General features: G+C 33.2%; 1 protein-coding gene across 2 annotated transcripts in view; it reads right to left on the reverse strand.

Annotated features, from left to right (window-relative positions):
* LOC150108623 (dnaJ homolog subfamily C member 21) overlaps window positions 1-24,227 on the reverse strand; it is a 308,358-nt gene that overhangs the window by 107,060 nt on the left and 177,071 nt on the right. For both annotated transcript variants that reach the window (XM_090416082.1, XM_090416083.1), the window contains 2 exons: window positions 23,304-23,354; window positions 12,701-12,780 (listed from right to left, as the gene is read on the reverse strand). In XM_090416082.1, coding sequence (XP_090272208.1) covers window positions 12,701-12,780; window positions 23,304-23,354 — 131 coding nt within the window. The remainder of the gene's footprint in view (window positions 1-12,700; window positions 12,781-23,303; window positions 23,355-24,227) is intronic.

The following is a 24,227-nucleotide window of genomic DNA, read 5'->3' on the forward strand; positions in this document are numbered from 1 at the left end:
ATTTAACATTTAAGTGTTATGGCTACATTTAACGTAACAAAAACAACACCTTTATAATCCAATTATCATAATTGCATATTTTTTCTTACCCTAACACAATATTAAAGGTATATATACAACAAGAATATATATAATTAAAAATCTACTAAAGAACAGGTAAACTATTAATTAAAATCTCAAAACATTATACAAAAGTGATGATCATTTATGATTGTCGCAAAGGTCTTTCTGAACTGAATAAATCTTGGAGTCAATGTCATGAATAACTAAAGCAGGTTGCTTATTATTCATATTTTATAAATAGAGGCATACTTGATAGATTTGTTTCAGTATAGATTCCAAACGCTTCCGATGCCAATTACAATGGTCAAAGGAACAATTCACTTATTGGCCTCAACCTGAAAGAATATACTACTACACAGAAGATCTACCAAGATATGAGTCCTACCTAATGGTATAATAGAATAGAAATATCACACTGGTAATCAAGCAACAACTACTTCCAATACATTTTTATGTACTGAAGTGTAGTTCTGGGGGACAACCAAGATTAACAGTGAAGAATTTATTGATTTTGAAAATACTAAACCCTTCATATTCTATCCCTGTAACTACATATCTGCTGCTGTCTCCCCATCCACTTTTACTTCCTGAATTGACTACCCCTATTCAATATTTCTGCTTGAGAGACAAGATTCCACAATTGGTCATTCTCACACTCACTCGATTCATGGGTGCCTTCACACAAACTCACCTGCTTCCAACTCTAATTGCTTAAGTTTTCTTGAATTTGCAGTTCAGCATGCTCGATGAACAAAGCTCTTTCACAAGACACCTAACACCAAAACCATTTAGATGCAGTCCATCAGCATTGCACAACTCCTTAATTCTGTCAAATACTGACCACAGATCTATAAATCCTACATCATTCTTGTAGAAGGTTTTTTTTAACCTTGGGTTTATTATATGTTAAAGATACACACCAAGAAATTATATACTTGGTTTTAATCGTTTTCCCAAGTAACAAAACAATGTTTTGCACATGAAATACACCTTCTGTCCAAAAAGAAACTGAACTTTATGGAAGAAACTAGTGGAGCCACATGTTATATCTTTTTGTTGTCGAAAGCAGCAACTTTCCTTAGTGTTGTGTCAACTGTTTATGACATTTGTTTCATTAGAAGCCAAGAAGTTATAGTGCCAAGAATGACAGTGTGTTTTGCCAAATGGTTGGAAAATGAGTTTCAAACAGAGAGCTGCGATTGACTTTTGTGTTAAACTTGGAAAAGTTTTACCAAAATGCATCAAATGCTTCATAAAACATATGGTGATGAATGCTTATCCCATACTCAAGTTTACGAATGGTTGAAGCGATTTCAAAGTGGTCGTGAGACGCTTGAGGACGACGAAAAGCTGGACTGAGCAAAGTTAACATCCAAATAGCGCATGATTTCATATTAAAAAACACCCCAAATCGTCCGTGAGATTGATTGAAGATGAATTGGGGATTCCAAAATCAACTGTGCACAACATTTTGACTGAGAGTTTGGGCCTTCGTAATTGAATTCGCGATTTGTTCCCCACAAGTTGACTGACGACCAAAAAAGTATCGAATTGAACACTGCAAGGACCTCATTAAAATTACATTAAAAAGTAAAGAATCAAACTTCCTTGAAATGATCATTACTGGTGACGAAACATGGTATTTTAAGTATGAGCCCGAAACAAAGTGCCAATGCTGAGTGGAGAGCACCAGAAGAGGGGCATCTGAAAAAAAAGTTGCTTGGAGAAGTCAAAAGTAAAACAATGCTGATTTGTTTCTATGATTCCAAGGGCATTATCCACAAAGAATTCATTACGGCTAACCAAACAGTCAATGGTGAGGTTTATCTCGAAGTTTTGAAGCGATTGCTAGCAAAAATTCGTCGAGTACGGCATGAATATTGTGATGCAGGTAGCTGCTCACTTTTGCACGATAATGCACCATCTCATCGTTCAAATATTGTGAGACAGTTTTTGAGCAAAAACCAAATTCAGGTATTCAGATCACTCGCCGTATTCACCTGATTTAGCACCCTGTGACTTCTTTCTCTTCCCATGACTTCTTTGCCGATGAAAGGAAAGCGATACGACACCACTGAAAATGTTCAAGCGGCAGTAACAACAACCCTCAACAGTATCCCAAAAACTGATATAAAAAACTCATTTAACAAATTAATTGACCGTGCCAAATGCTGTATCAAAGCTGAGGAAGAGTATATTGATTGAAATAAATGATTTGAATAATTATAATTGGCCTGTGTTTTATTTTCTATAAAAAGTTTGGTTTCTTTTTGGACAGAGGGTGTATATTCACATCTGAGCTATTTGTGGATGGATGGAATACATCATTCTTTCTACACAACCTACGTATATGTTACCGCTAAAGTGCGAAAACCGTTAATGTGCACATTACCTAGCTAATCTGCTGATTAACTGATTTGCACCATTAACGTGTGGAATCAAGAGTTTTCCGCATTTTACCTAGGTAATGTGCACATTAACGGCTTCCGTATAGTTATAGTTCGAAAGTTTGTTTCTCTCATTTCCTTTCCCTACTCCTTCCCTCCCCTCTCCCTCCACTTTTAGTTTGGTTTTTTAATAAGTAAACATAATTTTATCATGTTTTTTTTCTTAATTGTAATAATATTTTAAACCGTTTGATTCCTTGTATTATATTAATTGATTGATGATTGATTCTATCAACTAATTTGTTGATTGTATTAACTTGATTCTTTAGATATCAAAAAATAAATAAATAACATTATTTTAATTTAAACATACAGAAACGTTGCTGTTGTTCCAGCAAAGATCTTATTTTCACTTTAACGAGTGCCTAGTAGGTAATGTGCAGATTACCTAGGTAATTTGAGAAATGAAACAATTTTCCGCACATTAACGGATCACCGTAGTTAATCTGCAGAATAACTGATTTCTGCACTTTAGCGGTAACATAAAGACTCATTAGCTAGCAATGCCCTCCTCAGTTTGCCTCTATCATAGCATGGTAGGAGACTTACAATCTTCACCTTCTCGCTCTTCAGTTTTGCCTCTTCTAACAACTCCTTTACCTCACAGAATACTTTTGCTTCTCAAATCATTTGCGCCCCCACCCCCCCAAAAAATAATTTCCTTCGATTTATCTTTTTGCATCTGGATGGAGTGACTAATATCATAGTGTGTGTGTGTGTGTATATATATATTATGCTATATAAATATAGCATAATAGTATAAAAAGGGAAATAAAACTGAATGTGAGAAATACAGAAGTATTTCCCTAAATGAGTATTCCTGGTGAAATTTATGCAAGTATACTTGAAAAACTGCTAAGAAAAATTGTGGAAGGGAAGCTTGGTGAAGAACAAGTGAATTCAGGCCCAATTGAGGTTGTCAGGATAAGATTTTCACTTTAAGACAAATTAGCTGAGAAATCATGGGAATATAACAAGGATTTGTATTTAAGTTTCACAGATCTGAAGAAGGCATATGACAAGGTGTCAAGAAGAAAGCTGTTCAAAACATTACACTATATGGTATAAATTGGAATTTATATCCAGCAATACTAAGTCCAGTGGTCTCAAACTGGCGGCCTGTGGGCCCCCGAAGCAATTTTACACGGCCTGTGAATACATTTCAATTATGTATTTGTTGTAAGTAAGGTGCTTATAATTTTAGAGACACAGAGATATGGACTGAGCTTATGTGCGCATAAGCTCAGTCCATATCTACAATTTACAATCAGTAAATTTAGTTTGCCAGCTGACAGTTGGTGGCGCTTCGGTATTCTGATGTTTCTGATGCACATCTGTGCAGTTCATATTGCAATATAGATGGAGACAAACTAACGTACGGCTTATAAAACCTGTTTATTTGTGTGTTAGCAATCTTGTTAGATCTACATTATATCAATACCTATCGTTTAGAATTTTGCATAACTTTTGAGTGTTGCTTTCATACGAAAATTCATCTTGTTGAAGTAAAGTTGTAAATAAAATTATATTAGTGATTTTAATTAAGAGATTAAACTGCAAGCCATGTCTTTAACAAAGAGTAAAAGAAAAGTGGACAAAGAAGGATGTGTTTTTCAAGACAAATGGGAAATTATGTACTTTTGTGGTGTTGGGCGCAATAAAATTGTATGTTTTATTTGTAATAAGGGAATATCAGTTCCAAAAAGAATACAATTTACGTCGCCATTACGAAACGAATCATGAAGAAAAATTTGAAATGTTGGAAGGCAAATTGAGGGAAGAAAAGTTACAGTTTCTGAAATCTGGTTTACAACGACAAGAAAATTTTTTTACTGAAGCAAATAAATCCAGTGAAGCAACAGTTCACGCAAGTTTTGCTCTCGCACACATCACTGCAAAACGATCAAAACCATTTACTGATGGCAAATTCCTTAAAGATTGTTTGATTAAGTCTGCTGAACTTCTTTGTCCTGACAAAGAACAACAATTATTTAAAAATAATAGTTTGTCAGCCAACACATGGTAGCAGAACGTATTAACTAAATCGCTAGTGATTTACGATGTCAGTTAAAAGAAAAAAATATAGATTTTGCAGCATTCTCAATAGCAGTTGATGAGAGTACTGACATCACAGTACGAGGTGTTACTGATGAATTTGAAGTAATTGAGAAATTATTGGAAATAATTCCTATGAAAGGAAAAACTGGTGCACAGGATATTTTTTCTGAAATAAAAACTGTAATAGATAAACATAAATTAAGTTGGGATAAAATGGTTGGATTTGCAAGTGATGGTGCAGCTGCTATGGTTGGTAAAAAAAATGGAGTAGCGGTAAAATTAAGAAATATAGTGAAAGAAGAAAAATTTCAGAATAAATTTTGCACTATACATTGCATTATTCATCAAGAAGCACTTTGTGTCAAAAGTTTGCAGATGGATAATGATGTAATGGAAACAGTAACTAAAACAGTAAACTTTATCCGTGGACGAGCTCCGAATCATCGAGAATTGCATTGCTTGAATTGAAAGTGAGTACGGAGAAATGATTTATTATAACGAGGTGAGGTGGTTAAGTCAAGGAGCTGTATTAAAACGATTTTTTGATTCAATAAATGAAAAAAGATATATTTCGGTGATTTCAGTTATACAAAATACTGAAATAATAGTTCCCGACAAGTTTCGTAAATCGTAGGATTTACATCTTCAGGGGGTAAATAGTATAACTTAAAGTTTAAACAAGAGAATTAATAAATACAAATCATAACCGTCTGGCTATTCATAAACTCAAATAACAGAATGTAGATATAAAACGTTATTGACGTTGAACAATACTGGACGATGTCACGTGTTCTTGTTCTCGTTCATACAGTCCGAGCTCAGATTGAGTAGATTTTTTATTAGAGTTGACCACACTTGACGGAGAATTAAACCTTGATTTTTATTGCATTGGGTTGGGTTTTTTAGCATATCAGCAGCTTCTTTAAATTTTCATATATAACTGTTGTTTTCTGTATGACATCGTCGTTTTTTGCCAGAGTACATTGTGTCCAGTGGAAGTGGTATGGAAAATTATAAAGGCTATAAAAGGGTTTCATAATTATAAAGGTTATAAAGGGGTGGTATCCATATATTAGGGGTAAGCATGGTTCAATATATATATATATATATATATATATTCACTCTCATTTTGTTAAAAAAAAATTCTGCACCTTCAGCTGCTTTCACAGCTGACGGGGCAGAATTCGGCCCACATGCAATTTGAGTTTGAGACCCCTGACTTAGTCTCTTAATTGAGTTATAAGTCAGTTGTTAGAATTATTCTGAATGAGTTACAGAAGATGGTTTGATGTTAAATCACGTGTGAGACAAGGGTGCACATTATCCTCACTGTTATTAATCATCTATATGAATAACAATATGAACGAAAGTGGTATTAAACTTGATATCAAAACTAGAGATGTTAATCTCAGCTGTTGACTTTATTCTGATAATGTTATATTCCTAAATAAATCCAGGACAGGTCTGCAGGATTCCCTGACTGAATTGAATAACTGCTGTAATAAATTTGGTATGAAAATCAGCATTAAAAAGACCAAGATAATGAAAATAGGCAGAAACTCTGAAAACATCAACTTTATCCTGAATGGCGAACCTATAGAACAAGTTTTTATTTAGGCACAATTTTTAGTGAAATTGGCCAATTAAATATGGAAATAAGCAACAGAATTAGTCAAGCTGGCAGAAAGTCAACTGAATAAATTTGTATGAAATAAAAGAGAAATTAATCAATACACCAAACTGGCTGTATATATCAAGCTTAACTTATGCATCTGAGAGCTGGGTAAGAAATAAAACACTTGATAAAAGACTAGATTAAACAGATATGGGAGTGCTTAGGGGAGTGAACAGATGGCATCAATGGCAGTATCGTATTAAAAATGAGGATATTAGGAAAGAACTTGACATTGTCAGTATCCAGGAATGCGTTAGTGAAACTAATGTCAGGTGGTCACTTAATAGAATGAGATAGGAAAGATTAACAAAACAAGTGTTCTTTGTCACAAAAAAAGGCAAAAAGTGTTTTAGAAGACAGAAATATAAGATTTGATAATATTAGTCTTGATAACAGGTTAATTTGGAGGAAAACTGTCAATCCGAAGTTAGTGTATAGTACTATCACAATATCCTGTACACTCCCTTAGGATACATATCAGGAATTTGGTGATATGTCTGAATATATTCAGACATAGCTGGTCAAGAAATTAAATAAGGTAGGTGGAAAATAGGTGAATATGAAATTAATCAGGTACTCTGTAAGAACAAAAGGAAGAAGACACCATGGAGACAGTAGTAGGTGGAAGGCAATCAGTTACATAAAATATACCTGACAAGAAATTATATTAAAACAACAAATTACAGATAACCACAGTAATTAACTTTAATGAAATTAAAGTACAGATATTTCATACTGAAATTGACATACATCATCAATATGTAGAAACAAGCAAATCAAAGAAATGGAAAACACGGTACAAACAACAACTGGTTTACTAATTAAAAATGGTTTGCCATGTGCTATAAATTAATAATATTAAAATTATTTTTGATGGTTACATAAAATGAGAATCTTCTAAACTTTTGGTTCTGATTCAGATTTGGGCAATGTAAAAGGGCTTCATAACTTTCTTTGAAAAGGTGTTCATATTTAAAACTGCTTCTATGAAGAAGACGAGCTTCATCCCACCGGATACTGTGTTTAGTATCAATACTCGTTTCTATGCACTGATGATATGCTGTCATTTTTTCAGCATGAAATATCTGTATTTTAATTTCATTAAGGTTAATTACTGTAGTTATTGTGTCATTTGTTGTTTATAGTCAAGCTACAGGTACCTTTAAAGATAAAAAAAATTATATTCTTGTTTTTATCCTTTGCCCTCACACAAGTAAACAAAATACCATAACACATCCATGAGCAATAAATGTGTGTTGTGCATTATGGGATACTGGCATAAGATGATTTAAAGGCAACTGCATCCACGGAGAAGTAGCCTACTTATGAAGATTTTCATGCAAACGTTAAAAAAGATAAAAACAAGAATATAATTCCTTGTTAAGTATATTTAATTTTCTAAGCAAAAAAATGGCTAGTTATATAACAACTACAAAGAAAAACCTCAGCTAATTCTTCCATTATGCAGCCAGAGAAAAGGAAAGATAATTATGGAGTGATATTGGTTGATGGTGATATTAAAAGAATTATTAAAAATAAGTACAGAAATACTGGATTATAGGTTAGCAGAAGCATTCATCCAATCCTTCTGCTAACAAGCAGAAGGATTGGATGAATGCTGAGATCTTATCCCTTATGGATCAACACAGACTGCATAAAGATATTACAAAATATAAAGAGTTACAGGTTAAGATAAAATTTTAAATAAAAGAAGCCAAAGAAAAATGTAATAAAATTGAAGATCTACATCCTATGCTGCTTATGACCAATGAAGGAGAGAATCTTAGAAACATCTAAAAAATAACAAGTTTGGACAGAATACACTAAGGCACTATTTTCTGATAATAGACAAGACTTAACAAATTCAAGGAATATAGTCACAGGCCCACCTATCTTGAAGTCTGACGTAGTAAAGATGATCAAATTATCATCTTTACATATCAAGAAATGGTAAAGCGTGTGGACCCGATGAACTACCAGCAGAAATTATTAAACTAATCAATGACAGTAATAGTGATCAAACTGTAAAATTATTCAATAGAATTTACGATAATTGTAAACTACCCTCTGACTGGATGAACTCAATTTTCACTGCACTGCCTAAAAAAAATCTAATACAAACAAAATCTTGTGATGATTTTAGATTGATTAGCCTAATGAGCGATTCTCAAAATATTCCTAAAAATTATTCATAACAGAACATACCAAAAATGCGATGATTTCATTAATGAAACTCAGTTTGGTTTCAGAAATAGTCTAGAAACAAGAGAAGCACTTTTTTTTGTTTATCTTAGCAAAAAGATGCAGAGAACAACAAACTGACCTATTATATTTCTATTGATTTCAAAAAGGCTTTTGATAAAGTCCAGCATAATAAATTCATAAACATCTTAGAATGACTAGGCCTAGATGATAAGGATATTAGAATCATTAAAAACCTCTACTGGGGCCAGACTGCATCTATCCAGACAGACAACATCAGGACAAACAATATCAAATTTGAAAGAGGAGTGAGACAAGGATGTGTACCACATCCATTTGTGTTTAACATATACTCAGTAGTCTTATTTCTAAAGGCCTTAGTAAGAAGAAAAGAAGAAGTAATTATAAATGGGCAATTAATAAATAACTTATGCTATGCAGATGAATACTGCTTTAATTACAACAAATATTCAAGATCTTCAACTACTCCTAGAACGTGTCAACAAAGAAAACACAGAAATGGGCCTAAAAATTAACACAAAAAAAACAAAACAAAACGTATGTTAATAAGCAACAATCTTTTGATGGCAGAGGACTTAATTCTAAATGAAAACAAAATCAAAAAAGTGAGCAAATGCAAATACCTGGGATCTTGGCTATATGAAAGTTAGGACCGTGATAAGAACTGAAATTGCAAGACAGTCTATATCGACATGAAACCTATTTTATGTAACAACAACTTAAACATAACATTAAAATCTGAGTACGAATGATGAAGTATGGTCACGTTTACTATATGGAGTTGAAACATGGATGTTAAAGGCAAATCCAATCAACAAACTGGAAGCCTTTGAAATGTGGATATTTAGAAGGATGCTCAAGTTCCCATGGACAGAAAAGGTGAAGAATGAAGAGGTACTGAAGAATGAATAAAAATTGAGAATTAATCAATATTGTGAAAATAAGAAAAACTGCCTATTTAGGACATCTAATGAAAAAACATAAATACAACATTCTCCAGGTTATACTAGAAGGTATAATTAAAAGAAAGAGAAAAACCTGTAAAAAGAAAAATATCATGGCTAGACAATATAAAAACTGTACTAAACTGAACATAAAGCTTAATCAGAGTCACGAAAGACAGAAGTAAATTTGCAAAACTGTTCACTGAACTCTGTTACGAAATAGCACCTAAAGAAGAAAATTAGTTAATGGAAATGATAGACATATCAACATCATAGAGAATACAGCTGAAGTACTTAAATAGTGATTAGGTAATTTTATGCTGGTGAAAGAACTCAGTGGGGGAGCAGGAGAAGTATGAGAGATTTAAATTATATTTACTATTAATAATACAACAAGGTATGTATTAAGGAAATTCATATTAACTGTTTAATGGTATTGATTCACAACTACACAAGAACATATACATATGATAATTCATTAATCAGCTAATATTTCCCTATTAACATCCCCAGAGCACAATTATTTTTTAAAAATTGTGCTCTGAGGATGTTAGAAGTTTTTTTTCTTTTTTTTACATTTTCTCTGTATTCTTTAGGTGCATATGTATCGTGACCATACATCCTCTATTTCACTGCTCTGTCCCTTTAGATTTATTTATTTTTCTAAAATGGCCATTTTGTCTTTTATTTTGTGAATTGAAATAGTAAACTGAATATTTGATGCCAACATATTTAAGGATGCAATTTAAATAACTATCCCAGCTGTCTGAGTTATTTAAATAACTGGGACAGCTCTTTCATGGAAATGGAAGTATTTGATTGGGTCCTACTACGAGAAATCTCTCTGTGGACAAAGATCGAGGAAACGTTTTGTTCATTTCCAGTCACTAGAATTTAAATATAAATGACAGCAAACTATTTGATGAAGTTTCGTGTATTAAAAGTTGTCACCAGTGAAAAGATCGAAGAATGGCGACAAAATGATGAGTCATGCCAACATAGATTGGTTGATTAAATATTTCGCAGATAAACACATCTTTTAAAAACATTTTAAAAATGTTATTTTGCTTATATCTCCCGAGATCTAATGCCCCCACCGAATGAGTATTTTCGTTAGTGAACAATATGTAGACCAGTGAGAAAATCCAATTAAAAATCGCAACATTGAAAGCATGCATTTATACCAAATGCAACTTTGACATAAATTGTATACAGTTTTATGAATTTTTAAAGCACAAACCTGATTTATTAAAAATAAATTCATTCTTGTGAAAAGTATCAAAATTAAATTTTTAAGTAATAATATGATTTTTAAAATGCTATATATATATATATATATATATATATATATATATATATGCCTATATTTTATAATAAATGTTATAAAGCATTTTAGTTTTAGTGAAACAAATAAACGCAACTTGCTCTTTTTTTTTTTTTATTATGAAACAATTTCTGATTTGTCTTATATTTTCTCCAAAAAAATATCACTTTCTTTCTTTTTTTTTTTTCCAGGACTGCTTCTTTCATTTCTTGAATTCATCATGGATTTTGGATTTCTGATTTCTCTTTCCCTGTTGATAATAATATCACCGAATTCCTTGGGTGAAATGCTTTTTTCAGACATCATCACTCAGTCTCTAAGATGTGAATGTTGTTTTTGAACTCTCCTCTTTCTCAAATAATATACAGTACATATATTTGACTCTGCAGCTCACATCTGACTAAAAACTGATCATTATTAATTCCTTGCAGAAACTTTCACATTTTTCATTTTCAATGAGATACATATTTCTATTCTGCTCAAAACTAAATGCTAATCACTTCCTATTTCAAACATGATGTTCATCTTGCACCTGGCTGAAGATATCATTATCTAAAATAATACAATCAATAATACTTTTCTTATTTATTATGTGTTCTCTTCACATGAATTGATGTACATCTTTACTCCAGAAGAAGGTGTTCTGCAGTAAAAAAGTAGGTTAATACAGTCAACCACTCACTATAGTAAATTTTCTTCATAACAGCTGTATCTATAGAACTTCAATCAGAACTCACTATAGCATGTTTTTGCCACAATTTTTTCAGAAATTTTTTTGGATGCTTACGATTCATTTCACACACTCTTGTTTAGCTCTCAGAGAACTAGATTTTCCCTTTGATTCACATTAGCTGAATTGTGTTCTGCAGAAAGTGAATAAGTGTTCTCTGATGTCAGTGACCAAGTTGTATATTTTTAAATATAGAAGTAATTCGGGAAAGAGAATAGCGCTGTTTATGACAGGTCATAAAAATTGCCTGCAAGCCAATTACAGAAATGGGCGGCGTATCCTCTGTTCTCAAAACTGAACGAAATAACATCTGTGTTGCAAATGTTAGTGACCAATCAGCAAGGAAGTATAAAGAAAATTTTTCCATTGAAAATCAAGGTAGTCTGTATCTGGTTCTCAAATCTAGTAATAGTGAATACTTTCTTCACAAGTTCGTATTGTAGGGTAAAAGTGCTTGTTTCGAAACCATAGTGCCATGATTTTTTAAAAGTAATAAACCTACAGATTTAAATTTTAATATGAATAAGAGACATGGGACTTTTTTTAATTTTGGCATTAAGAAATCTCTTACTGAAAGTGTTTGTGATGCAACAGATAGTGATTCATCCATCTCCAGCCTACAAAGCGATCTCCAGGATGTACAAAAGGAGGGGAAAACTACCACACGAGAAAAAATCTGCATTCGTTCGTAAGTACTTATAATAATATTATAAATTTTTGGTGATCAGAATGGGATATGTCAATGAAAATCAGCACAAATTAATTTAATGATATTGGTCTGAGGAAACTATAATATGCTACAAGATTTCATTAGCCCCAGTGATTGATAACTAATTTAAACTTAAATGTAATTTTATATTTGTCGACATGCCACATCGTATACATAAGTGTACTAATACTCTTTATGATTATGCCATAATTAATTATTAATACATTACAAAATAACCAAGGTGTTCCATGAAAATTTCAGGATTTGTGAAGTGTTCCGTCGTAGGAAAAATCTGGGAAATGATGCCCTAGAAGATAGAGCTGGACAGTGGACAAGGAGCTTCTGTTGGTTCCCCACATTCCTTACAGGTAAGAAGGTGAGTTCCTCCAAGTAATCTTGTATTTATTTTAATTGTGTTTAAACAATGCTTATAAAAAATACTTTAAAAATATTTACTTTTTTTTCTCCAAAAGTATTTCAAGTTTCTGTTGTTAACATTAACCCTTATATATATATATATAACATACTTATGCCTTTCTTGTATTTGTCGCAATCGTTGTTCCTGAACTTTTCTTGCATTTTCAGCATTCCTTTCTTCCAGTATTTTCTATTACAAGTTACAGAAATATATAATTTTAGACTTCATGATAATGGACTGTCCTAATGCTTTTAAAAGCAAATTAAAGTATACCTATACTACTCAAAAAAAGTGTCCACTCTAATAAAATGTTTATTCTTACAACAATTATACTTTATTGTATAGTTTATTCATAGTGGCAACTTACAGTGAAGTAGCTGCTCTTAATTGTCTAAAAAATAAAATAAATAATCACAAATGAACTAATGGACAAACAACTGCTCCATTCAGATGGGCATAATATGCATTGAAATCAAAAATTATATCCAGTATATGTTACTACACATAATATACAGTTATGGTGATATTGTGATACACCATTTCCATGGTGTATTTCCATAATAAAAACTCCAAGAAGAGCCTCTCTACATTTCTAAGTTGTAACATTATATTCATGTACAAATTACTGTTTGCAAGCATTTAGGTATAACACAGATGAAATTAGTGTTATACCCATGATATTTTTATTCATCTATGCTACTTGTTTACTGAATGAACTACTTACCAGTGATAAGACTTCCATACTGATTTCATCAGTAACAGCTTAACCAGCTTTACTATAGGTTATATATAACCAACTTACTTTCTCCAGTACATTGCAATTCTGAAGTTCCTCTCTAGTAAAAAAAAAAAAAAAAGGTCCACCCTCTATTCTTTTAAGAATCAATATTTAAGAGGAAACTTAAATATTGATTCTTAACCACACATTACAAAAGCTTTTGCAATGTGTGATTTTTTAGACTGAGAAGATTATGGTCCAGTAGTATTTTAATTCTGGTGTCACTTCTATGATTCCTCCCAATGCTCTAAGTTGCCGAATCAGTCATTCAAAATTACAACATTATCTTATAATTTGTTTTCAAAACACTCAGAATTCTTGACTATCCTTCTGGACAAAGTCATTTTTTTTTTTTTTTGTGGGGATGCATATCTGGGATTTATACAATATGAGCAGTTGCTCACCAGGGAAATGACACTAAAGCCAAAAGAGGAATTTGAAAAAAAGGACATGGTTGGCTGAGTTCAGACCCACAACTAAAAACTTATGAGTTCCAATCCCATATGAGAATGGACGTTTATAAATGTCTTTAAGGCCCAGTAAGAGACTAGCACTATGCTTGTTAATGCCATAAAATGGAAAGCTTGAGTTTGTTTCTCTAGGGTAGGGTTTCCAGTTTAGTAATGTGATTTGCTCATTGCTTTGTAGCATAGCATGTAAAAGAGATGGGGATGCAGTATGCATATTAAACATCCATTTTCTGCATTGGCAGGTGTATTTCTTTCCTTTTAACTTGGGTGTATTTGATGAAGCATATGGCAAACTATTCCAGGACATTTCTTGTGTGGAAGAACTGTACTTAAGTAAATTGTAACACCAATATATGATTGCTGATTTTTATTCATTATTAATCAAAAAGGCAATGATGCTAGGTAAGTGGAAGAATTTCTTTTGATTCCTGAAAAACTGAGTGGATGACTGCAATATTCAGCATATCGAAATTCAGTGAATAGAAACTAATCAGCCTCACTACTTTCACTTCAAAGTGAAACAAAAAAATTTTCATTTGTTGCTCAGTGTCATGCCAGTATTTCATTCAGATCAAGAGAATGAAAAATCAAACTGTGGAAGAAATGAATAGAAATCACAGTTTTGTTAACTTGGCAAGTAAGTAAGACTTGAGAATGATAATGGGGAGAGCATTCTGTAAGAGAGAAAACTTGCATTGCATTATAGTCTATTATTAGTTTAGAGAACTGACTACTATTACAATATTGGAAGGATTATCTGTAAGGAAGAGGTCAAGTACATTATGAAGGTGGTAAGGACACACACATACTCATTTTTTTTTTTTTAATCCCACCCACGAGATGGTGTAAATCGATAGTATGTTAGTGTTAGTACCATGTCCGGGCAAAGAGTTAAATATGGAAACCCTACTCCAGTGACCAAATGTGGAATTTTTCAAGCCACTTCAGGCCCCCAATAAGTGGGATGAGATTCATCTACCACCTCAAGACATTCACAAGCATCCATGTACCCAGATGTGCAAATGGAGAAGGAACTGAACAGTAAGCAGTTTAGTCAGAGTCAGTTGAGATGAGTGGAAATAGCCTTGATTCATTAAGAGAAAAAAAAAGAACGTTAGTGCATAATAACAAAAATCTGGTAAGTAAAGTTGAGTATAAAGAGAATGCTATTTGGTATGGTGACTCTAAGAAAAACCAAAAACCATCCAATGCTGAGCGGGTTATAACATCAAGTTTTCCTGGTGCAAAAATTAAATATATAATGCAAGCAATTGAAAAACAGAAAAGAAAAGTAAACAAGATCGTAACTGTAGTAGAGTAGACTCTAATGACTTAACTAGTGATAAGTTCAGTATAAGAGAGGACATGAAAGGGGTTGTTGGAAGAGGTGAGAGTGAAGAGTGAGAAAATGAAAATAGTAAGTATATTACTTCGATATGATAAAAATGAGAAGGGGCTATGATGGCAAATGATTTGATACATAGACTGTGTAGAAAGAATGGATGTGAGTTTTTGGATGTGGGTGGTGAGTTTGAGGGAAGATTCGATTTGCATAAGAGGGACAGCCTACACTTGAATGTGTTTGGCATCAGGAATCTTAAAAATTATTAATATAAGACCTAACATGGAGAGTCAGGGAAACTGAAGTCTGATGGAAGGAATCATGAGAATCTGTTTAGGAGGAACAATGTTAGATAACTGTGTTAATGAGGAGAATGGTTATTATTATTATGGAAATGATTAAGAAGAGAGAACAATTCTGTGTTCATCCAGTTCAGACCTATCCAGCATGTGAAGAATTTCTGCATAAGTAAATAACTAAATAAGAATAGTGATTTGCAAATTTTCAAACTGTGTTATGCAGACCACAGACAAGTTCATACAAAAGAGGATGCAGGTAATTTATGTCAGTAAACAAATGCCCAGTGTATCAGAAACAAAAGAGTAGAGTTTGTTGCTTTGGTTAATATAGTGGGACCTCATATTGTAGGTATTAGTGAGACCTGGCTATCACAAGCAGACATACTAACTGGTATTGAGTGCAAAGGGTACAGTATTTTTAGGAAGGATAGACAGAACAGGAAAGGAGGGTGCATGCTGCCAATGATATCCGATGACTTGAATCCAGTTAGAGTTAAGATCTATGATTGCAATACTAGTAACAGTTTTTCACATGGCAGTGAGTTTGAAGCCATTTGGTATGAGATGGAGTCTAACAAGATTAAATACATAGTGGGGTGTTGCTATAGACCTGGTGAATTGGTTGCTAGTGATGGGTATGAAAAGAGTAATCATAATGGGGGACTTTAATTACCTGAAAATTGATTAGGTAGCTATGAAACTGTATGAGAATGATGAAACTGAATTTATTGGGCTGTTGCAAGACAACTTTCTCAAGCAGAATGTGACAGAAGGAACTCGTGATCAAATAGTGTTAGATCTGGTTATAGTGTCAGAGGATGTTTCAGTTAAAGAAGTAACTATTCTGCCTCCGGTTGGTGACACTTGAAACAGTTTAAAAATATTCCGTTCAGAAAAAGTTACATGCTGAACTACAAAGCAGGAAATTATGACCATCCGAGAGGGTATGCTGGGTACTTTACCATGGTATCAGTTATTAGATGGGAAGGATATCCACAGTGTGTGGGAAGTGTTTAAAAAATACTTAAATTATATGATATCAGAATGTGGTGTCCCTAGAGCTCGAAGAATAAACATTGTAGGAATGAAATGAATATTGTGTGCATAAGGATGATGTCAGTTATGATAATTATAGGCAGCAGGCCAGATGAGTCACAAGTGTTGTATGGAAAGCTGCCTGAGTATGAAAATAAACTGGCTCTACAACTTAAAGACAAGCCAAAAAAATTCTAACTTTATGCTGCAAGTAAAAGAAAGAATGGATTTGAAAGAATAACTCTACTGAATGCAGATGGAATGTGGGTTACTGATGCAGAAGTGATTGCTCAACTAATGAGCAGCCATTTTGCTAAAAGCTATGAACCTGATATATGCAACATTGAACTCACTATTACCTCTTTACTGTAATGAGGAAACTCATGTGAATGAGGAGGAAGTACTAGAGCTATTGAACAAAATGAATAAGAATTCTGCAATAGGAACTGATGGGATATCTACATGGATGCTAAAAGGGTGTTCAGGTGAACTGGCTAATCCCTTGACTAGATTATATATTTTGAGTCTCAGAACAGGGAAGATTCCCAGGAGTGAAAAGAATGTATGGTAATCCCACTGCACAAGATTGGTATCAAGCCCAATGTATATAACTATTGACCAATCAGTATCTCAGGAGTGGTGGTGAAGATTTTGGAAAATTGGTTAGGGCTCACATTCAGAAATGGGCTGACAGTGAATCTCTGCTTTGCAATGAACAGCAGGGGTTTATTAATGAGAGGTCATGTTTAAGCAACTTGCTCACATTCTATAATAATGTTGCCAGTGAACTAGACAAGGGGAATGGATACACCATGATACTTTTGGATTTTGCTAAGGCTTTTGACAGAATACAGCATGGAAGACCGTTGCATAAATTGGAGAATATCGGTTTGGATTATAAAATATTAGTGTGGATAAGAGGATGGCTGACTGACAGATATCAAAAAGTGGTATATGGGGGATGTAAATATGCAAGACTAAAGGTAGCCAGTGGTGTATCACAAGGATCAGTGCTTGGTCCACTGTTATTCAGTCTCTGTACATTAATGATATTGGGAAGGATTTGGCAGGCAACATACAGCTATTTGTCAATGATGCAAAGATAGGCAGCATAATCAGGAATGCTACTGATTTGCAGTTGAATAGGCTGGAATTGTGGGCATGGGAAAATGAATGTCAGTAAATACAAAGCCATCATGCACTTTGGCATGATTAGATATCCAATGTTGTATTATATTGGTGGGACTATGCTTGAAGAAACTGATGAGGCTAGGGATCTTGGAGTTTTGGTAGATAGGCAGTTGAAGTTCAAGGATCATATAGTAAAAATTTTAAATACAACTCAGAGAATAATTGCAATGCTGAACCAAACCTTGACAAGTAAAGATAAGGAAGTCATTTTGCCTCTTTACAAGAGCTTGATAAGATCTCACTTGGATCATTGTGTGCAGGTCTGGTCTCCTGGTTTCTGTGGTGATTTTGATACAGTGGAGAGAGAGAGCAAAGAAGAGTGTCAAAAATTATATCAGGATTGTGGAATACTGATTATGAAGACAGATTGAGAATTTATAGGCTGCAGACACTAGCAAACAGGAGAAAGAGGAGTAATATGATTGAAAACTTGCAAACTTCTGAGAGAGTTATACAGAATTTCAGTAAATCGAATTTTTAATTTTTTGGAAGGTGGGGAAAGGATGTGAGGACATCCATGGAAGTTGAGAATGAATGCTGTCAAGAAGGAGGTTACAGCTAGATTTTTCTCTCATAGGGTAATGAATGACTGGAATGGATTGCCACTGGTGCAAACAGTATAGCCTCCCTTGATGAGTTCCTGCTCACCAGGAGGTCTTTCTTAATAATATATATGTTTCAAGGTTTAAATGAAGTCAGAAAATAAAGTGTCACTACTAGGCATTGAGAGAAACATAAATACAGATAAGACCACACAGAATGACAATCAGTTACTGCATCACAGTTTATTTCTAATACACATTCTTTTCTGTTGTGCATATTGAAATTGGATCTCAGCTACGTGAACAAATTTAAATTCAGAGTTAGCAAAAATGAAGATAGGCAATAGTGTAAGAAGTATCAGCAGAAAAGAAGTACAAATGGCAGAACAATTAGAAAAGTAGCATGCTGAAGTAACGAGTGATACTTATACAAAGATGAATAAAACAGATAAGATCCTGATAATAACTGTAAGCAGTTATATATCATAATAATATAACTACTTATAGTTATTATCAGGAAAAGAAAGTAGTAGCTAAAATAATCAATACTAAAAACGAAGATAAATATCTCAAATAGAACGTAATTTCATATTGAGGACAAATTTCAAAATGGAAAATTACACAATGAGACATTTGTGCCTATGGTCACATAGAAATTTCTACTAAGGAAAACAATTATGAAGAGTAAAAGCTATGGAGGAATGCTTTGGGTCATTAGAGAAGCAGATTAAAAAAAAAAAAAAAGGAAAAATCAGTCAGTGCTAGAGATCTACACAACAGAGTTAAAAATGAATATCAGACATATAAAAATTTTTTAAGAAAATCTGGAGGAAAAAAGCAAAGCTAAAAATAATGATAAGTACCTTTTTGATTTCTATTCAGAACATGGGGGGGGGGGGAGAGAACAAAAGGAAAAAGAAAAATCTTATTGATTATGATACTATTGATAGTATCTAGAGACTGATTCCAGACAGAAAAGTGTACAGGGAATTTCAAATAAAAAGTGATGACTGTTTAGTTTTAAGAAGGATAGATATCAATAATATACTGTAAAGAAAAATAACACAAAAGTGTAAAAATCAATCAAAGTCAAGCAGCTTTGATTGTGAACAAAATCTGAAGAAACACTGACTGACTCAGCCAGGAAGTCATGTGATGAAGCTGTTCACAAAGAGAAAATATAAACTTCATGGTGGAGACTAAAGAAGTTAAATAAGCAATCACAGAGGGGGAAAAAATCATCAAAGTTCACAGAGAGTAAGAGAGGGAAAAAATAAATAGAATAATAAGAAAACTAAATATATAAAATAGCTATAAAAGTTATGGAAAGCATTTGGTAAGAATACAGAAGATAAATACCAAAAATGTGGCAAAATATTATTATTATATGGGTATCTAAATAGCATCAGAAGATTCATCACGGGAGACCCATTATTCATACAATATCTATCATACCTTTCCTTTTGTTCATTGAAAAAGTACTCACAACTACCTCTAGCAACCCATTCCACCCATTAACACATCCCTTTCCCTGCCCAACCAAAAAATCTAATCTTTGCTAACCACACTCTTACACAATTTCCATGGGTAACCTCTTGTTCTCTTCCTTCCTGCCATGTGCTGAAAAAAAACCTTCAGTGTCAATCCTATAAAACCCCTTTAAATAACTTATACACTTTTATCAAGTCACCTCTTTTTTTTTTCATCCCATGAAATCACCTAGATTCCATTGTGAAGAAGTAGTGGATAGGATGCAGAGGCAAGTGATAAAGATGCAGCAGGTCTATGGAATGTTCTGCAAGGGAATAAGTTGAAGGTCTATTGGCTTCGAACACTAGCTGATATGCAATCAGCTTTGTAGGTACTCTATGGTCTTATTAAAGTTTTATAAAGGGGAACAATAACCTCCCTGCTTATCAGTGTGTTCTTCAACAACCACATAATCTGATGTGCTGTTTTGGTTATCTTTGCAATATGCTCTCTAAACTTCAACATCCTATCTACAATTACCTCCAAGTACCTTGCCTCATCAGTTAAATGTAGTTTAGCTCCATCAACAGAGTACATAGTAGTGATCTCTTCTTCCCAAAGTGCATCACCTTACACTTGGCCACATTTAACTATTTTGAGAACCATTTACCTTTGCCCATACTGTGAGTCTATTTAAGTCATCCTGCAAGATCTCTACATCATCTTCATTTATTATCATTGTTCTTCCTGGTTATGCATCATCAGAAAACAAATGAATATTTCCCATTAAACCATTTCCTATATCAAATGATGTACAAAATTAAATGGAGGACCAAGTATAGAGCCTTGTAGTACACCATTAGTTACTTGCCTTCTCCTGAACTTAATTCATCCATAAACCACTCTTTGATATCTGTCCATCAGTCATGTGATTTCAATAGCCTGTGAAATACAGGCTACTGAAAAAACTTAGAACTGGAGAAAAGAGTACAATAAAAGAAATTTGATATGATAAGTGACATAAAAGCTGAAGATAAAGAAATTATATATATCTCAGAAATGAGATGAGCAGTGACAGAACAGTAGTATAAGGTATTCAAGAAGAATGAAGTCAAGGGTACATATTAAATATCTGAAGTAGGACATTGGAAACATAATGTTGAAAGCAAGTTGAAATACATGATATTCAATAATGAGAATGAAGGTATAAAAGTTTTGGTATTGCAATGATACCTATCCATAAAAAGAGAAATGAAACTGAATGTGAAAATTACAGGAGAATTTCACTAGTATCTCAGGTAAAATATAGCAAGCATACTCAAGAAGAGACTAAAAAAAAAAATGTGGAAGATATGGAGAAGAACAAGTCAAGTTTAGGCTAAACAGAGATTGTCAAGATCAAATCTTCACTTTAAGACGAATATGAAAATTTATGGGAATATAAGAGGAATCTGGATTTAAGTTTTGAGACAAATGTGGCCTAATGTCACCACAGCAAACTCATAGAGACCATAGAAATGGTTTCTTACAGTGGTTAGAATGCTATAGTAAATTTCCTTTAGAACAGCATCCTGAGAATTAGTAGGCTGTACTATTCGATATTGGTTGAGACTTTTGTTATAGTGAAATTTGATTGTAGTTGAAAAATCATAAGAATATCACAGAAATTTCTATTTAAGTTTTTTATATATTAAAAAAAAAAGAAAGAAAAGAGAAAGAAGCATATGATAAGGTACCAAGAGAAACGTTATTCAAATACTACAGTTGTGAAGTAAATGGAATATTATACATCTTATATAATATCATCTATATGGATTATATTATGAAAGAAAGTGGCATTAAACAGGATATGAAAATTGGATATATTCAGCTCAGCCTTTTATGCAGATAATAATATATTGTACTCTTTAAATAAGTCCAGTACAGATCTTCAGAAATGTTAACTAAACTGAGTTAATTGTTATAATTTTAGCATGAAAACCAGAGATAATAAATTTATATGAAATAAAAGAATTTAACCAAAACTGTCAACAAGCACTACTATTATTATTATTATGGAATACTGCATGGAGTACTTAGACTCATCAAGGGAGGCCCTAAACATCATGCCAAGCATTATCCATCATTTGTGAAGTATCTATCATACTTTGCTTTGAACTCATTCACAGTCATGACACTCACAACAGACTCTGGCAACCTATTCCACTCATTCACCAGTCTCCAAGCTAAAAATTGAGTCTTCCCACACCTTTACTTAATTTCCAAGGATGGCCCCTAGTTCTCCACTGCCAGAGCTATTTTGAAAAATTTCTTCTGTATTAATCTGGTAAAAACCCTTCAGTAATTTGTATCTAAATTATATCACTCCTTTTCCACCTGTCAACCAATTTCTGTAAGCCACAAATCTTCAACCTGTCACATGGTATATCCCACAGACTTGACACAATCTTCGTCACTCGCCTCTGGATCCTCTCCACCTCCTCCTCATCTCCAAGAAAGCAAGGTGATCAGATATGCACATAGTAGTCAAGATAGGGTCTTATAAGGCTCTATAAAGAGGTATAATAACCTGCTCATCAGGGTATTCTTCAGTAAATAAATAATTTGATGAGCTGCTTTAGTCACTTTTGCAATATGCTCTCTCTAAATTTTAATTCCCTAACCACTCCCAAATCCCTGGCTTCACCAATTTCCGGGAGAATAGTTCTATCAATGTAATAACACAGCAGGTAATCTTACACTTTGCCACATTAAACTGCCATCAACCACCATCTTATCCACTTCACCATCTTTATATCCATTCCTGTGTGCTGCAATTTACTAATTAGAATTCCATACAGTATCCTGCATGGAATTCTATTTCAAAAAGCTTTTGAAAAATTCAGCAGTATCTATAAACCCATTGCCTTTATCCAACTCGCCTGTCATGTATTACAAGAAAGCCAATGTTTAAGCCAATTTAGCTTAGAGATCTGAGAAATGGGTTAGAAAGACAAGATGATCAAAAAGATTTGACACCACAAATATGAGTTTTTTAAAAAAAATCAGAAGAGTGAATAGATGATGTCAATGAGAATCATGTGAAAAATGATGATATAAGGAAGGAGCACAGCTAATACAAGGTGCTATAGGTACTTAATCAAAATGCAATAGGAAAGAATAGCAAAACAAACATCTGATAACAAGAAAAAGATCCCTAGGTAGAGGAAAAGATGGGACTGATGCAATAAGAAATGTCTTAGAAGTTCAATACATTTGGCAATAATGGAGTCATTGACAAATGACAGACTAATTTGGATGAATACTAATGATAGAAAGTTAGTAATAACATAATCATGGAGTACTATCATAGCATCCTGTACAACTTTTAAGTACATATTAGAACTTTGATGATGATTTTGACAAAATGAGATGAAATGTTGAGATTATTAATAGCTAATAAATTAGTTATCTCAAAACTAAATGCACTGAAATTGCCATAAAGCTCAGCAAGGAAAAAAAAAGTATTTATTTATTTCACAGTTTTACAAAAAATGGCACAGCCTTTTTTGACATTTAACTATTTTGAGAATTTTTGCTACTTACTCTATATGCCTGAACCCTTCTGTCTCTTTTCCGAACAAAGGAAACCAATTGCTGAAAATTAATATTTTATTATTAATTTTAAGAAAGGCTGAAAAACTTTGAAAATACACTAAAATTTATGCACCCAATGTAAAATATTTTAAATAAAGATACATCTATAGACTAAGGAAAATTATGCTAAGACACCGCGTTTATAAAAGCCATTACAATACAATACAATACCATGGTAAGGATGGTATATGCGATATGAATCATTTCATTAATGATTCCTAATGCCTTTCTTTTTGAAGATTTTTTTTTTTTTTTTTTTTTTTTTTTAATGTGGCTTCTCCACCCACAAAATGTTATAAACCTAGAGTACCTTAAAATCATGGGTGAACTAAGTTTTAGATATAATAGATTTAGTTTAATCCTTTATCCCAGTGAGAGCAAACAAAGTTTGCGCCTGAAAATATCTTCAGGACTAAATATAGTGTTGTACTATCTTATCCAGTAAGTAGTGCAACACCAAGGCAACTCGTGGCAAAGGTGGAGCAAGCTACCAGGCACTTCTAACCCAGTATCTCCCATAATGCAAAACACATTTCCTATGTGGATATGTATACTGTTATGCATTAAAGGGATTGGCCATCTACCCAGACTAGTTTCGACCTTTATTGAGGTCTCTTCAGTGGGAGCCAGGCCCAGAGCTGGAGATACCAGGCAGAAGCAGTAGCAAGTCATCTGTGCCTATGGGAGTTGCCAAAAGGTTTATCACCTTTTTTTAAAAATTACTCTGGATTTAGAGAAAGATGTTGAAAATTTATTTATCACTAGGTTAGACTATAATAGATTTAGTTTAATCCTTTATCCCAGTGAGAGCAAACAAAGTTTGCGCCTGAAAATATCTTCAGGACTAAATATAGTGTTGTACTATCTTATCCA

This window comes from Typopeltis vanoorti, chromosome 3 (genome assembly GCF_054136105.1).
Source record: "Typopeltis vanoorti isolate ZY-2024b chromosome 3, IOZ_Tvanoo_1.0, whole genome shotgun sequence".
NCBI classification, from domain to species: Eukaryota; Metazoa; Arthropoda; class Arachnida; order Uropygi; family Thelyphonidae; genus Typopeltis; species Typopeltis vanoorti.